Source organism: Ornithorhynchus anatinus, chromosome X1 (assembly GCF_004115215.2).
Source record: "Ornithorhynchus anatinus isolate Pmale09 chromosome X1, mOrnAna1.pri.v4, whole genome shotgun sequence".
In the NCBI taxonomy this organism is placed as follows: domain Eukaryota; kingdom Metazoa; phylum Chordata; class Mammalia; order Monotremata; family Ornithorhynchidae; genus Ornithorhynchus; species Ornithorhynchus anatinus.
Window position 1 is genome coordinate 107,904,080 of NC_041749.1, and position 16,831 is coordinate 107,920,910.

At 49.8% G+C, this 16,831-nt stretch overlaps 1 protein-coding gene across 9 annotated transcripts in view; it reads left to right on the forward strand.

Moving 5' to 3' along the window:
* The first annotated feature begins 196 nt into the window (after window positions 1-196).
* LOC100081088 (scaffold attachment factor B2) overlaps window positions 197-16,831 on the forward strand; it is a 51,120-nt gene continuing 34,485 nt past the window's right edge. For 3 of the 9 annotated variants that reach the window (XR_003754376.2, XM_029049939.2, XM_029049944.2), the window contains exons 1-10: window positions 370-649; window positions 2,050-2,137; window positions 8,086-8,150; window positions 8,240-8,446; window positions 9,281-9,343; window positions 10,267-10,294; window positions 11,222-11,735; window positions 12,153-12,202; window positions 12,999-13,099; window positions 13,997-14,146. Coding sequence is in view for 8 of the 9 variants with exons in the window: in XM_029049939.2 (XP_028905772.1) it covers window positions 461-649; window positions 2,050-2,137; window positions 8,086-8,150; window positions 8,240-8,446; window positions 9,281-9,343; window positions 10,267-10,294; window positions 11,222-11,735; window positions 12,153-12,202; window positions 12,999-13,099; window positions 13,997-14,146 (1,455 nt within the window). In the remaining variant the exon portion in view is untranslated. Of the gene's footprint in view, window positions 292-364; window positions 650-2,049; window positions 2,138-8,085; window positions 8,151-8,239; window positions 8,447-9,280; window positions 9,344-10,266; window positions 10,295-11,221; window positions 11,736-12,152; window positions 12,203-12,998; window positions 13,100-13,996; window positions 14,147-16,831 lie in introns of those variants that run through there. The other 6 variants (XM_029049940.2, XM_029049937.2, XM_029049942.2 and 3 more) reach the window with 5 other exon arrangements.

Consider the following 16,831-nt stretch of genomic DNA (forward strand, 5'->3'; position numbering starts at 1 on the left):
CGAGGGGAGTCGCTCTCGTTCTCCCCGCCCCTTTCCGCTCCGCGCTCCTCAGCCGGGGACACGTGGGCTCCCGCCATTCCCCCCTCCTCCTCCGCCTCCCAGCGGCGGCTTCCATTGCCGCCGCGGCCAGCAGGGCGCCTGCGCGTCGTCGGACGGACGGACGCACGCACGCACGCACGCCCGGGCGACGGGCCCGCCGGAGCCCCAGAGACAGGATCGCCCGGGCCCGTGTAGTCAACTAGGGGACGGCGGAACATGCGTGCGCATTCAGAAAAGGGCGGGGAAGTGCATGTACGTAGTCGGAAAGGGGGCAGGGAGGCTAAGGGGAGTGCGTTTTCCTCGCCAGCGGGCGCCATTTTGTGCCGGGACCCACCTCCGCCCGCCAGCCGCGGCGGGAGCGTGTGAGGGCGGGCGAGCGCGCGCGCCCGCGCGCGCCACCTCGGCTCCCTTCCCCCCAGGGATGGCGGAGGCTCTGTCGGGGGCGTTGGGCGACCCGGGTCCCGGCACGGCCTGCCTCCTCTTCGCCCCCTCCGAGCCCGGCGCCCGGCGGCTGGGCGACTTGCGGGTCATCGACCTCCGCGCGGAGTTGAGGAAGCGGAACCTGGACTGTGGCGGCAACAAGAGCGTTCTGATGGAACGGCTGAAGAAGGTGGAGCGGCGGGGAGGGGAGAGCAGAGGGGAGGCCGCTTGGAATGGGGCGGGAAGAAGCGCGCGCCCATCCGGGGGCCCGGCCACCGGACAGTTGAGGCCCGTTGGGTTCCAGTCCCTCGCACGAGAGGCGCGGGGAGGGGGGGACGGGACGTCATAGGGGTTTCGGGCCGCGCCTCAGGCTGCCCCCGACACCCCGCGTCCGTCTCCCGCCTCCAGTACATCTCTTCTTCGTCCCTCGACATACCTCCCCACCGGCCCCCTGGACACTCCACCCCCCCGCCCCCACTTTCCCCCCGTCCCCCCCCTCTCCTCCCCCCCTCCCCGTCCCGCTGCCAATCCCCCCCCGCCCCCGTTTTCCCCTCTTCCCCCCATTTACTTCCCCCCCGCCCTCCTTTCCCCCCCGCCCTCCTTTCCCCCTCTTCCCCGCCTCTACACCCCCCCCGTCACCGTTTCCCCTCCTCCCCCCTTTCCCCCTCCTCCCCCCTTTCCCCCTCCTCCCCCCTTTCCCCCTCCTCCCCCCATTTCCCCTCTTCCCCGCCTCTACGCCCCCCCGGACCCCGTTTCCCCCCCGCCCCCCTTTTCCCCTCTTCCCCCCGTCTACATCCCCCCCGCCCTCCTTTCCCCCCCGCCCCCTTTTCCCCCTCTTCCCTCCGTCTACATCCCCCCCGCCCTCCTTTCCCCCCCGCCCCCCTTTCCCCCTCTTCCCCCGGTCTACATCCCCCCCGCCTCCCTCTCCCCCCTGCCCCCCTCTCCCCCCCATCCCGTCCCCCCCACTTCTGCCCCGCTGGACCCCCCCCCGGCTCCCCACCCAGGCCCTGGACAGGGTACGGGGGCCGCCTCTGTCCCAGAGGGGGAGGCCAATCCCTTCACCAAAAGAGAGCCTGGAAAAGGTCGGTCCCGTTCTTTTCCCTCTTTTCTTCTTTTCTTTCCTCCTTTCTGGCATTCTCCCCCCACCCCGTCTCAAGTCCCAGAAGTCTGGCACAGCACTTGTACCATGCTATAATTTGGCCGTTCTTCCCCCCCCCCCCCCCCCAAGCCCAAGGATAATTTGGTGGGGAAACACCTTCAGCCATCCCCCTAATTGGGAGGACGGTTTCCTTTCTATTTCTAAATCTTCATGGGACTCCTTCCTTGGGGTTCAAGTCCTCTTCAACCAGTTGTTACTCCCATCGTGAACTGGGATTCCTTTACCAGGTTTCCTAAGGGCCCCCCCCCCCCCCCCCCCGGGAAATATTAACCGTGATGGATAGACTAGAGACCTCAATGGAGAAGTGCTCTCTCTCTGTGTCCAGGTGTCTGGGACGTGTTCTCTCTCCTGGGAGGAAGGGACCAGGTAAGGGGGTACCGAAATAAAAACGCCCTGCCGAGTTGGGTCGTGATGCTCGTTTCTCTCCGTAGGCGATTGAGGAAGAAGGGGGAAATCCTGATGAGCTGGAGATTGGTTCTGACATTTCAAGCAAGAGAGCCTCAAAGAAATTCAGTAAAGGTAAGGGGGAGAGGAGGGCACATGCAGTCTGCTGTTGTTAGAAGTCTGGAGGTAGAACGTGGTTTCTAGACCCTCCAAGGACGGGGGATGTCGGCTTTCCCCCACGAGCAGCGTGGCCTGGTGGAAAGAGTCTGGGCCTGCGAGTCGGAGGACCTGACCTCCTCTGCCGCTAGTCTGCCGCGTGACCGTGGCCAAGTCACTTAACTTCTCAGAATCTGCAAAATAGAGATTCAACACATGTTCTCCCTCCTATTTAGATTGAGCCCCGTGTGGGAACTGATCAGCTTGTGTGTACCTTAGTGCCTAGTACAGTGCTTGACGCGTAGTAAGTGCTTAACAATTACCGCAATTATTATTATTGTCAGTGCGACTTCTTCCACACCTCTTAATCTCTTGAAGCGGTAGGGGAGGGTTTTAGCCACGTGGAAGGTCGCGAACACACTCTTTGCGGTCAGTCTTATTTACTGTGCGCTTACCGTGCGCCGGACTAAGCGCTCGGGGAAGTCCGGTACGACAGTAGACGCATTCCTTGGCCCACAACTAGCTTACAGTGTAGGGGGGCGGGGAGGCGGATGTTAATATAGATGCGTTACAGATGTGTACGTAAGTGCTCTGGGGCCGGGTGGGAGGATGAATAAAGGGAGTAAATCAGGGTGATGCTGAAGGGAGTGGAAGAAGAGGAAAGGGGTTTAGTCAGGGAAGGCATCTTGGAGGAGATGTGCCTTCAATAAGGTTTTGAAGGCTGGGAGCATAATTTTGTCTCCTGAATTTGAAGAGGGAGGGCGTTCCAGGCCAGCGGCAGGACGTGGGCACAGTGAGGTTAGCCTTAGAGGAGAAAAGTGTGCGGGCTGGATTGTAGTAGGAGAGTGGCAAGGTGATTGAGTGCCTTAAAGCCAGTGGTGAGGATTGTCTGTTTGAGGCGGAGGTGGATGGGCAACCACTGGAGTTTTTTGAGAAGTGGGAAGCAGCGTGGCTCAGTGGAAAGAGCACGGGCTTTGGAGTCAGAGGTCATGAGTTCGAATCCCAGCTCTGCCCCTTGTCAGCTGTGTGACTGTGGGCAAGTCACTTCACTTTTCTGTGCCTCAGTTCCCTCATCTGTAAAATGGGGATTAAGACTGTGAGCCCCACGTGGGACGACCTGATTCCCCTGTGTCTACCCCAGCGCTTAGAACAGTGCTCGGCACATAGTAAGCGCTTAACAAATACCAACATTATTATTATTATTATTATTATTATTATTATTATTATATGTCCTGAACATTTTTGGGGAAAAATGATCTGGGCAGCAGAGCGAAGTGGACTGGAGTGAGGAGAGGCAAGAGGCTGGAGGTCATCAGGGAGGCTGATCCAGTAATCCTGGTGGGATAGGATGAGTGATGGTATTGAAGCGATAAGAGTTTGGATGGGGAGGAAAGGGCGGATTTTAGCGATGTCGTGAAGGTGGGACCGACAGGATTTAGTGACGGATTGACTGAGTGGGTCGGATGAGAGAGAGGAGTCAAGGATGACGCCAAGGTTATGGGCTGGTGAGGCAGGGAGGATGGTGGTGCCGTCTACAGTGATGGGAAAGTCAGGGGGAGCACGGGGTTTGGGAGGGAAGATAAGGAGCTCTGTTTTGGACATGTTAAGCCTGGGGTCTCAGGAGGACTTCCAATTAGAGGTGTCTTGGAGGCAGGAGGAAATGTGAGACTACAGGGAGGGAGAGAGCTCAGGGCTGGAGATGTTGATTTGGATATCGTCCACGCAGAGGTGGTAGTTGAAGCCGTGGGAGCGAGTGAGTTCTCCAAAGGAGTGGGTGTAGATGGAGAATAGAAGGGGACCCAGAACTGAACCTTGAGGGACCCCCACAGTTAGGGGGTGGGAAGCAGAAGAGGAGCCCGCGAAGGAGATTGAGAGTGAACGGCCGGGGAGGTAAGAGGAGAACCGAGAGAGAACAGGGTCAGTGAAGCCAAGGTTGGATAGTGGTTCCAGGAGAAGGGGGTGGTCGACAGTGTTGTCGAAGGCAGCCGAGAGGTTGAGGAGGGTCAGCATGGAGTAGAGGCCGTCGGACTGGCAAGGAGGAGGTCGCTGGTGATCTTTGAGAGGGAGGTTTCCGTGGAGCGAAGGGGACGGGAGCCAGGTCGGAGGGGGTCGGGGCAGCGTAGTCAGGGCGAAGGGAGTGGAAGAAAAGGGAAAGGGGGCGTAGTCGGGTGAGGGTCTGCCTGCGGTAAGGCTTCGAAAGGGGGAGAGTATCCGTCGGATATGAGGAAGGTGGACGTCAAGAGGTTGGTGGCGGGGTGCAGTGAGAAGGTTAGCATTAGAGAAGCGAAGTGTGCCGGCTGGGTCGTAGTGATGATGATGATGATGGTGTTAAGCGCTTACTATGTGCAAAGCACTGTTCTAAGCGCTGGAGGGGGGATACGAGGTGATCGGGTTGTCCCACGTGGGGCTCACAGTCTTAATCCCCATTTTACAGATGCGGGAACCGAGGCACAGAGAAGTGAAGCGACTTGCCCAAAGTCACACAGCTGACAAGTGGCGGAGTCGGGATTAGAGCCCATGACGTCTGACTCCCAAGCCCGGGCTCTTTCCGCTGAGCCACACCGCTTCTGTAGGTAGTAGAGTAGGAGAGTAGAGAGGTGTGAGGTAGGAGGGGACAAGGTGATTGAGTGCTTTAAAGCGCTTTGCAGTGAATGGGCCCTTTCATGCTCTCATCGAATGATTTAGACGCTTTAGACAAATTCCTTCCAGAAGTCCTGTTCCTTCCCAAATTCTGAATTTTGTTGCTAGTTCTTTCTCTTCCTGAATGGAATGTATTTCATGGGAACTCCCTCTGGCCTTCAGTTTCTCAGTTACCAGTTACTTATCTCTGACCTTGGGACTTAGCCTTTTTAGTCCTCGTTTTTCTCATGTTAAAATGTAGACCGATAGTTTTGATTCCCTCGCCACCCGGGATGAGATTGCTCGTGTCTAAAAACCATTTTGATCTACTCTGAGAAAGATGGCTAGATGGTAAACCTGAGGGTAAAATATTATGTCTGCCAGTCCTGTGGTACTCTGCCGTGCCCCACTCAGAGAAAGTGTTCAGATACTGTTAACAGGCCAATCAGTCATATTTACCAAGCACTTACTGGGTGCAGAGCACTGTACTAAGCGCTTGACACTATAATGCTGTACTTTGCAGGGAAGCAGCATGGCTCAGCGGAAAGAACCCGGGCTTGGGAGTCAGGGGTCATGGGTTTGAATCCCAGCTCTGCCACTCGTCAGCTGTGTGACTGTGGGCAAGTCTCTGTGCCTCGGTTAGCGCATCTGTAAAATGGGGATGAAGGCTCTGAGCCTCACGGGGGACAACCTGATTACCCTGTAGCCCCCGCAGCACTTAGAACAGTGCTCTGCACATAGTAAGCGCTTAACAAATGCCAACATTATTATTATTACACTATAACTGTTGGTAAATGCCAGAGACTGTAAGAATTAGCAGCCAACACATATTCCCTTCTCCCAAGCACTTAGTACAGTGCTCTGCACATCGTAAGCCCTCAGCAAAACACCATTGATTGACCTGGTCCCTACCCACAACGAGTTTACGATCTAGAGGATGAAAATGTAGCCGTTGTAACTTTTGAGACAGTTGGACCTTGGCGGGGTGAGGTTGGAGAAGAGGCTGCTTCTCCTGTCCTGACAGATGGCCGAAGGTTAGCCCTCTCCAAGCGTAAGCGCCATTGATTGATTGAAGACATGTTAGAAGTGTGAGAGGTGATTAAATGAGCAAATTCGTTTTTGATTGGTTTAAACCTCTGGGAGAAGGGAAGCCTGGTTTAGTATAGAGAAGCATCGTGGCTCAGTAGAAAGAGCCCGGGTTTAGGAGTCCGAGGTCATGGGTTCTAATCCCGGCTCCGCCACCTGTCAGCTGTGTGACTTTGGCCGAGTCACTTGACTTCTCGGTGCCTCAGTTACCTCATCTGGAAAATGGGGATGGAGGACTGTGAGCCTCACGTGGGACAACCTGATTATTACCCTGTATCTACCCAAGCACTTGGCACATAGTAAGCGCTTAACAAATGCCAACATTATTATTATTATTATTGTAGTAAAAGCGACTGTGGCATCTCAGGATATTCTAAATAATCAGTCAGTGGTATTGAGTGCTTACCCGGTGCAGAGTGTTTATACTAAGCGCTTGGGAGAGTAAGGTAGAGTCAGTTAAAGAAAAATAACGGCATTTGTCAAGTGCTTACTTTGTGCTAAGCACTGTTCTGAGCACTGGGGTAGATGCAAGGTAATCAGGTTGTCCCACGTGGAGCTCACGGTCTTAATGCCCATTTTACAGATAAGGTAACTGAGTCACAGACAAGTGAAGTGACTTGTCCAAGGTCACACAACAGACAAGCGGTGGAGCCGGGATTAGAACCTACGACCAATCACAATCCCTAGGCTCGAGGAACTTGGAACTTGAAGCCAAGAAAATTAGCAAGTTGAGGTGTAGCAGGACTAAAGTATATAATCCAGGCTACTGGTTTAAGCACCCAGGGACTATGTAAGTAGATTGAAAGCACTGCTTTTGCATTCCCCACGACACTGAAAAGGTAGCACACAAAGAAAATGACCAGAGGCAGTCATTAGCACGTTTGTGGTACAGGCAATTCTCATTCTAGTTTGTAGCCAAGATTATTTGGCAAAGAAACACGATTTTCAGTTATCGGCAGTGGTATCACAAGGAATGGAGAAATATTTCCTGGAAGGAAGGGAGAGTCTGAGTTTGGCTCTACCCTAACCAAAATTTCCATCTTTAGCTCTTTTTGGGAGACTCCTTCCTGATCTCATTAACCATGTAATGTTTTGAACCAGATGGAGTTTTGAACTTGGATCACACGTGAGATCTAAATTTATATTCGACTGAGTCTAGGCCCAGTTGCTAGCGATTAAAAATTTAAGTTAGAGGAATTTCCAAAATTGTCACCTGGTGTTTATCAAAAAGTTGGGACAGATTCCAACAACTATGAGGAAGATTGGAAAGAGCTCGGGCCTGGGAGTCAGAGGATCTGGTGGCTCTGCCACTTGTCTGCAGTGAGACCTTGGGCAAGTCACTTCTCTTCTGTGCCTGTTAGCTTACCTGTAAAATGGGGATGAAGACTGTGAGCCCCGTGTGGGATATGGACTGTGTCCAACCTGATTATCTTGTATCTACCCCAATGCTTAGTACGGTGCCTGGCACATAGTAAACACTTAAATACTTGTGTTTTTTTTTTAAAAAAAAACTATTCATTGGGCTGGCGGCGGGGGTGGAGAAGGGGGGACGGACGGACGAGGGGACGGAATGGGATGAAACGGGATGGGACTTCATGCCAAAAGCAAATATCTTAAATTTTCTACATTCTTACCAGATTTTTCAGTAAGATTAATGGGAGGAAATATCGTCAATTTACCATTACCTTCAGTGGTGTGTTTTCCTGAAGATACACAGTCGAAACCAAACAGAACAGAAAGGACCCAGAAAATAGGAAAAGCATTCAGTACACCATGGTGTTGGGTTTGTTTCATTTAGTTCCTGATGCTGCTTTCAGTGCTCCTTCTTCCCCAAATGTTCCTGGAATATTGGAATCGGTCGTATTGGGGATGAAGGCGGTTTATGATGTCTGTTATGGTGGAGCTGTTCTAACGAGCTGGTTTAGAATGAATATTGAAACAGACCGGCCTAAGCAAATACGAGTCTTCTGGCAAAAGCGAGCCGGTCCTGTTCGGGACCTTGTAGCTTGATGTTGACCGATGGGTTGTGAATAAATTGATAAAATAAGGTGAAATGTACGTAGTAGCGTTTATTGAGCGGCATACCGGACTAGGTGTTTGGGAAGTGCAGTGCAGAATAACAAAGGGGCACGTTCCTCTCTCCCAAAGAGCTTACGGAAACTTTACAAGGAATAATTATTCCGATGAACCTACCTGACAATGCGGTCATTTACTCTTATTAGGTCGGAGGCTGGAAGAGGATGGGGCTGAGGATAACGGACTAGAGGAGGATTCTGGAGACGGACAGGTATGTCAGGACACGCTGCGGGGGCGATTTTATAGCTCTGTGATCCTAGCCCCTATAACGGTAACCTCTGGTCTTTTCCCTTTTGACAGGAGGATGTCGAAGCATGTTTGGATAACTTGCAGGATATTGACATGATGGATATTAGCGTACTAGATGAAGCTGAAATAGATAACGGCAGCGCTTTATCTTGCGGAGAGGATTACAGTGCTGATAATATTTTTGACTCGCTGTCTGACTGTAGAGAAAATGTCGATGCAAAAATGAAAGAGCTTCCAGATCACCTTTTGGAACATGCTGTAGGTAACTTGGAAATATCTCCAAAATGCACCAGAATTCATGTAATTACTGGCACCTCCCTGGGTTATTAAATTTTATATGTGTGAAACCACTGTTTTTTAGCACCTGATTAGATAACGGGCAGGCAATTTGAGAGTCAGAACACTGGTATGGTGGTTGTGTTCATCCAAGTATTTGTAGAGCCTAGCAACCGTTGAGTACTCTGTCAGGAAATCAGTTTTCCCGATCAGTTTCCCACCCTACAGTCAGAGTTTCTTTAGGTGGAGAGGTCCAAGTGACACTCCAAGTTCGTGCAGTTTGGAATTGGAACGGTTTCACTTGGGTTTAGCTTCCTCCTCCCCAATATGTTTTGCAACCTGTGATGCTTGGCTTCTATTCTCTCAGGTCCTGAGGTGGTGGTTTCCAGCCCTTGCTAGAAACAGAAAAGGGTGGGAAATGTTTTAGACATTGTATATTGGAAGATAAATTTAACTTCTGACATTTTTCTGGGTCATTTTTCTTAGCAGATGTCCACAAGTCCAAGTAATGCACGATGACCATGTTTTAAATAAAAAGAAAGTTAAGGAAAAAAAAATGACTTGTAAATTTGGTGCATTGTGACAGTATTTTTTGAAAAATATCTTTAAGGGGAGAAGATAGAAAAGGAATGATGTATTTTTGAAACTTTGCTTCAAGAATCGTACAGGAGCATGTGAAATATTGGTTACATTTTTGCTTCTTGGCAAGCAATCAGATGTATTGGTCACTTCCCCTTACAGAATGTATCTCTCTCTCTGCCTGTTGACCGAAGAGTCTTTGTGTGAGATGAAGTAATTTTTCATTTCATCTTTTAGCTGGACGAGGAAGGAATTGAAAGCAGTTTAGATGCTTCATCACCTGATGTCATTGTAATACAGGTAAATTCTTTTATGACTAGTGAGTTTTTGGTTGAAAAGTTTAGTTTGGGTTAATATATTTAACTTCAGTATGACTATGTTAAATATTTCAGGCGCTCATAAATGTGTTAATAGAGGACAAAAAATTATATTTGCCCCCTCCCCCAGTGGAATTTAGAGGATTTTTGTAAAAGAAAATCTCAACCAGCTCCCCTACTTTTTAGTTGTCCAAGTTTTGTGGTGATTGCTAATGTATAATTTAATATTTTCTGAAGTACTTATTGAGTGCCTGCTTGGTACAGCGCAGTGAACTAGACTCTTAGGAAGGGCAGGACAGTGAGGTGACATGCTCCCTGCCCACAAGGAGCTTGCACTCTAATTTTTTTTTTTAAATGGTTTTTAAGTGCTTGCTATGTGCCAGGCACTGTGGTAACTGCTGGGATAGATCAAAGCTAATCTGGTTGGACGCAGTCCATGTCCCACACGGAGCTCACAGTCTTCGTCTCTGTTTTACAGATGAGATAACTGAGGCACAGAGAAGTGCCTCAGAGTTACAAAAGAAGTGATTTGCCCAAAGGCACACGGCAGACAGGTGGGGGAGCTGGGATTAGAACCCAGGCCCTTCTGAGGCTCAGCCCTGTGCTCTATCCACTGGATCACGCTGCTTCTCCTCCTGTGGGGAGGAGAAAACATAAAAATACTCATCATATTGTCAAAATAGATAAATTGAATGGACATATAAAGATGAGCACAAAAGAGTGGGTAAATGACTTGGACAGGGAGCGTTGAAGCCCTAAAATGACCTTTAAATTCCCAATTCCTGGAAGCATTGAGAACTTGAGAGAAACAAGACTATGAATCCAAATCCGAGGTCATGTCTTACATGTGAAAAATGTCCATAACAAGTTATCCTCAGTGTCCTGTTTTTTGGTTTTTGCTTGCAGGATTTCGAAGATCAACCTTTGGAGCCAGGTACTGTTAAAGCGAAACTCAGTAGTTGTGACTGAAAAATTTCCACTAATCATTTTGGCACCTTTATTTATTGTGTGGTTATTTTAAATGGTGGACAATCCAGATCATTCAAGGATCAGAGATTGGAAACCCAGTCATTATCACTAGATCTGTGGAAGTGGTGTTTTAATCGTTTAAAGTCTTTTTTACAGCATTAAAGAACAGTTTGCACCTGTTTACCCAAATAAATTCTCTCAACTGACCTTGAAAGAGTTTACCTGAGTTTCTAAAGGTGATGCTTTAAACCCATGGAACAGATCTTGTGATACTGCGCAGTATCATTATTCTGTAATATTGAGTAAAGCAGTACAGGCAGTCTAAAGCTGTGGTAGGGAACTCAATTTGAAATCCAAGAAGTAACTGGATTCCAGAAGAGGAAAAAAAGCATTCCGTCATGACAATTCCAAACAGACATTGTTCACTTTCTGGACTGCAAACGTCCTTCTTCATCGTTAGAAGATTTTCCAGTTTCCCTATCGGACTGTTCTGTTAGACGGAATTGAAAGAAGTCGGAAATTGAACTGTCAGTGAACGGCGATGCGTTCATTTAAGCGTCTGGGACTTTGGAAGCTAAGTTTGAAGAGCCAGCGGTTAAGCGACGAAAGACCGAAGAGCGTCAAGACTCAGCCGGAAGGTGTTTTGGGGTTAGATCTCTGTGGGGCCTTTTCTGTTCCCTGTAGCGTCGAGGCTGAGGATGCCAGTGTGTTAGAGCGCAGCAGGTAGCGGAAGGCGTCGGAGTGTAAGTTTGCGTGCAGGGTTTTCCAATCTCTGTGTAACTAGTGGTTCTCTTCGGTTTAGCGTGGCAGCCGTTGCCAGTTCCGCATATGTGATTGCTGTATTTCCCTGGTCATTAAACCTTGTGCCATTCTATTCCTGTTAAATCCGTAGAAAATGAGAAAATACTCGGCATTTTGGGGGAAACTTGTAAATGTGACCCACTTAAAGAAGAAGCTTCCGAACTGGAGCGGCCAAGTGCCCAAGACGCAAGTTACGAGGGGCCGGTCCCAAAGGTCGCGGAGGAGGAAGAGGACGAATTAGCCGCCAGCCATTCCGAGGAGGAGGCTTTTGACTTGGACGGCGAGTCAACACGAGCCATGGCGAGGAAGGCCGAGAAGCCCTTAGGGGTAGAGAGAGGGGAGGCGAGCGAGCAGGCCTTAGACGAAGAGAAAATGGACTCTGACACGCTAGTGGTAGAAAGCCCAATGGATCAGGGTAGCAAAGCGTCAGAAAACGCAGAAGCCTCCTCTGGTGGCGAAGCCCAGGAAGCGGTGGAGAGAGATTCAAGCCCTGAAACCAAAGATTGCCAAGAAGACTCTAAGAAAACAGAAGACGAAGCTAGCCAAGAAGACTCCCCCGCTACTAAAGAGTCCTCTACCAATGAGGGCGGTGATCAGAATATGAGGTTTGTTTTTTCTCCGTTCTAGACCAGATGCTATCCTTTTTTCATTGGTCATTTAATGACACACATAAGCTGTTTTCTTCAATTGGCCGGCCCGACCGCTGAAATTGTAGCTTACTCCTAAAGAGTGTTTCATTTCTCTTTGTGTATTTTTAACGGATGATTCGATTTCTTTCCTTTTCCCAACCTACCACGGTTGTTTTCTTAAAATCGTTCTTAATTGTTGCGTTCAGCCAACCAGAATTGAAAATTTAAGAACCTGACATCATATTTTTGTCAGATTTCCAATCCAAGTTTGCAGGTGTTTTTCTTTCCAGAACTAATCTTCTGGTAGGTATTCAGTTTAGCACATACCATACTTTTGAGTTAGTTTCCGTTTTTGGTTTTTCCCCGTTAAGTAACGTTAACTTTTGTCTTTAGCTCTGTCGATGACGGCCCAGATGCAAAAGTAGCCTCAAAGGAGGAGAAAGGTATGATTTCAGCCTATAGAACAGCTGTCTAATTTTGGTTTCTTGGTCGAGATGACGGGTTTTAATTTGTGGTGGTCTCAAATGTGATTCCCGGAGCCGATTACTTACAGAGGTTAGTCTCAGTGAAAAGGCAAACGAGCTTCGTCGCAAAATTCATTTATCACTGTAGGAAGTTTTATATCTGAAGCTATGACGGTGACTCTCTCGGAATGAGTTTCTCAGGAGTGTGATGAACCATCAAGTTCTGGCATGTGGGGAAATTTGATTGCCCAGAAAGTGTTTTTTCATCTTGTTGGAAGTTATTACACTTCCTCTCTGGGATGATGAGAGGTAATTTTGTAAGCTGCAAAGCCTTTTCATCTCATACCTGTTTACTTAATATGCTTCATTTATCAAACGTGGTGTTTGCTGAGCTAACAATGTGATTTTTTTAGAATCTTTTCCATTTTAAATGTGCTCTGTTCACTTTAAATTTTTTTCGGCAACAGAGCAAATTTGGGAAGAATATTCCAAGTGAGTCCTGTGGCTGAGTTTGATGAAAGGCAAATGTGGTTTTACGTAATAGGCATCGCTTTTAGTGATACACGCCCGTCTAAAACCCAAGAAATATGGTACCGCTATTTAGATTTGCTCCGCTGTCTTAAATGCTCGGCAGCTAGCTCGGAATTTCACTCAGCGGAGTAGTGATATTTAGACTGCAACAGTGGGTTCTTTCAAAGGATTGGGGTTTCTAGAATGATTGCTCTTCAGTGTACGCTTTTCTGTTAAAGCAATAATGATATTCCTTTTGAATTAGGTCGCACTACTAGCAGTTCTGGTAGAAATTTGTGGGTTAGTGGACTTTCTTCAACTACTAGAGCTACAGACTTGAAGAATCTTTTCAGCAAATATGGAAAGGTAATCTTTTCAATGTTACCCGGCAATCCATTATCACTTCTGTTAGGTAAGCAATGGGACTAAAATGTAGGACGGATTCATTTGGGGCGACGTTTCCTAGCATTCTAGGATATCCTGTCATTGCTCTCGTTTCCCGGCAGAAATCGTCTGCGAACCCTAGAACTTCAATTGGCAAATCAGCGGTGGGTGGGGAGGGGGGAAAAGTGGTAACTCTTCCCTGCAGCTCCTAAATGTAGGTTGGGAGCTGTGGACGGATGAGTCGGGCTCAATTCAAAGCGAAGTTTTGCTACGTCGCTAAGCCACCTTGGGGAATGGAAGTAATAATTCCGGTGTGTGTTAAGCGCTTACTGTGTGCCAGGCACTCCACTAAGCGCTGGGGTGGATACAGGCAAATTGGGTTGGACCCAATCCCTGTCCTACGCGGGGCTCACAGTCTCAATCCCCATTTTACAGATGAGGTAACTGAGGCCCAGAGAAGTGAAGTGACCTGCCCGAGGTCACACAGCAGACAAGTGGCAGAGCTGAGATCAGAACCCATGACCTTCTGACTCCCAGGCCCGTGCGCTATTTACTACACTACGCTGCTTTCCCACTACGCTGTGCTGCTTGATTGTTATGCTTTCTGAAATATTGCCTGCAGCTTTACATGAGTCATTTTAATTTTGTATTTATATTTTGCCAGGTGGAAAATCCCAATTGGCTCGCATGGGATTGATTAATTGAAGGAAATTTGTGTGAGGGGGCAAAGTGATTTCGGAGAGCGATAATTGGGTCATTTTGGTATCTTAGCTATGGCAAGTTTATGGAGTTGGAATCTTCCGAAATGAAATCCGCAGGGCCTTCTACGTGCTTGGTGCTAGTGTGTGTGAGAGAATAACGTGGTTTTTGCCCTCGAAGGTGGTCGGAGCTAAAGTGGTGACTAATGCTCGCAGTCCCGGGGCTCGATGTTACGGCTTCGTAACAATGTCTACGTCTGAGGAAGCGACAAAATGCATCGGTCACCTCCACCGAACCGAATTACACGGGAGGATGATCTCCGTCGAAAAAGTGAGTGACGATACTTCGGCTGGTATCGTAAGCCTCGTGCATTTGGGGGGGAAAAAAATCACGGGCGGGCAAAGCCTTTGACCGGAAGGCCACGTCGAGGTCCGTGGCAGAGGGCTTGGGCAGCACTCTGGCTTCACCTGTCCTCTGTGCCCCCTCAACTCTCTTGCCCCCTCGCGTGCCCGCCACCCCCCCCCCCCCCATTGCTCATGTACCGCTTACCCGTACCGTGCTTCCTCTGCTGAATGCAGGCGGCAGAAGTCCGGACCCTGGGCCCACAGCTGCGACTTCAACGCCACCCTAGCCTGCCGTAACTCGGCTTGTTCCGCTCGGCAACAGTACTCTATCTCCCTTGTCGACTGCCGTTCGCGCAGCGCCCATCAGTGATGAAAATAATAATGATGGTGATTGTTAAGCGCTCCCTAGGCGCCAGGCGCCGTAGTAAGCGCCGAGGTAGATAACAAGCAAGTCGGGTTGGACACAGTCCCTGTCCCACATGGGGCTCACGGTCGCGATCCCCATTTCGGAGATGAGGGAGCTGAGGCCCAGAGAAGTGAGGTGACTTGCCCAGGGTCACACAGCAGACAAGTGGCGGAGCCGGGATTAGAACCCATGACCTTCTGACTCCCGGGCCCAGGCTCTATCCACTACTGCTTCTCCAACTGTTCCAGTCCTTTAAACCCCCCCCCCCCCCCCCGGCCTTTTTTTTTTAAAAAAAAAAACTTCTGCTGACCGTTCCAACCATTTGATTGGTAAGAGAGACGCCATCAAGCATGAACTTCTCCAAGTCTCTCACTTGGCATCTTCAGCGCTCTTCAAGTGTCCACATTCCCCTCCTTCCCAGCTGCCTCTCACACGCTCTCGGGATTTTCCCTATCTCACCTCTAAACCCCAGAGCCCACCCCGTTTTGCTTCCTTACTGCTCTCTCCAGTATGTCACTTCCACTCTCTTCTGGCTCCTTTCCCTCCGCCTTCGAACACATTCAGGTTTCTCCCGTACGAAAGAAGCCGCCCTTTGGATCCCCCCGTGTGGAACAGGGACCGTGACTGATATAATTATCTTGTTCCCAACCCAGTCCCTCTGCTCCCGTTCCTTTCCAAAGTCCTTCAGCTGGACGTATGGAACCGCCACCTTCATTTCCTTTCTCACATTGTCGTCCTGACTTCAGTCTGGTTCGCGCCCCCTTCACTCCATTGAAACCACACCCTCCAAGACCCTCCCCTTCGGCGAATTTACTGGGGGTCTATTCTGGTCCTAATCGTCTGTGACCCTTTGGCTGCCTCGGACGCTGCCGACCCTCTGTCATCCTAGGAGTGGCGTCCGATTTTGGCTTTGCCGACCCAAGCAGCGTGGCCTGGTGGAAAGGGCACGGGCCTAGGAGCCGGAGGACCTGGGTTCTAATCCTTGCCTCTGCTGCCTGCCTGCCGTGTGACCTTGGGCAGGTCACTTCTCTGGGCTTCGGTCCCCTCATGGGTAAAATGGGGATTCAATACCCTCTTCCTTAAAATGTGAGCGCCACGTGGGACCTGATGATCTTGTGTCCATCCCGGCGCTTAGTACAGTGCTGGGTGTATAGTAAGAGGTTGACACGCACCACAATTAAGATTTTTTATTATCGCTATTCTCCTCCTTTCAGCTCCGTAGCCTCCTTTGCTGTCTCTTCTGCCCCTCTCATCGTGAAAAGCAGCAGAGCCCGGGGGATCTAGCACAGGACTGGGAGTCAGGAGACTTGGGTTATTTGGGCTTTGCCACTTACCTGCTGTGTGACCATGACTAAGTCACTGAAATTCTCGCTGCCTTAGTTTCCTTATCCGTAAGCGGGCATTCAGTACCCGTTCTCCATCCTACTTAGATTGTGCACCTCATGTGGTATGGGGATCGTGTTCGATCTGATGATCCTGCATCTACCCCGGCGCTAAGTACATAGCGCTTAACAAATACCACTATGAATATTACTGTCATAGTAGTCATAATAATAATGGTTATTTAAGTGCCTACTATAGGCCAAGCACTGTTCTAAGCACTGGGGTAGATCAAGGGTAATCAGGTTGTCCCACGTGGGGCTCACAGTCTTAATCCCCATTTTACAGATGAGGGAACTAACTTTGGGTATCCCACAAGGTTCTCTACGGGCCCATTTTTCTTCTTGCTGTAGAATCTCTGTGGGATCTTCTCCGCTCACATACATTGACCTCTCTGAAGATTGTCACGAGCCCCCGGCTTGTACCAACCAGGATCTTCCTGGACAGGGGGCGCTTCAGCGACACATAGTAGAGTAAGCAGCGTGGCCTAGTGGCAAGAGCACGGGCTTGGGGAGGCAGAGGTGGTGGGTTCTAATCCCGCCCCCGCCACTCGTCTGCTGTGTGACCTTGGGCAAGTCACGTAGACTTCTCTATGCCTCAGTTACCTCACCTGTAATACGGGGATTGAGACTGTGAGCCCCACGTGGGACAAGCTGATCGCCTCGTATCTACCCCAGCGCTTAAAACAGTGCTTGGCACATAGTAAGCGCTTAACAAATGCCATAATTATTATTATAGAGTCAAACCACACCACCGACCATCAGGGTTACCGTGGAAAGTTCTTTACTTAGTTTTACCAACGTGCAAGGGAGTGACACTCACTCCACTCCACCAGGGGTCCAGTACCAGTCTCCTGGTCAAAGGAACCCGTTCTGTCCGTTCTGT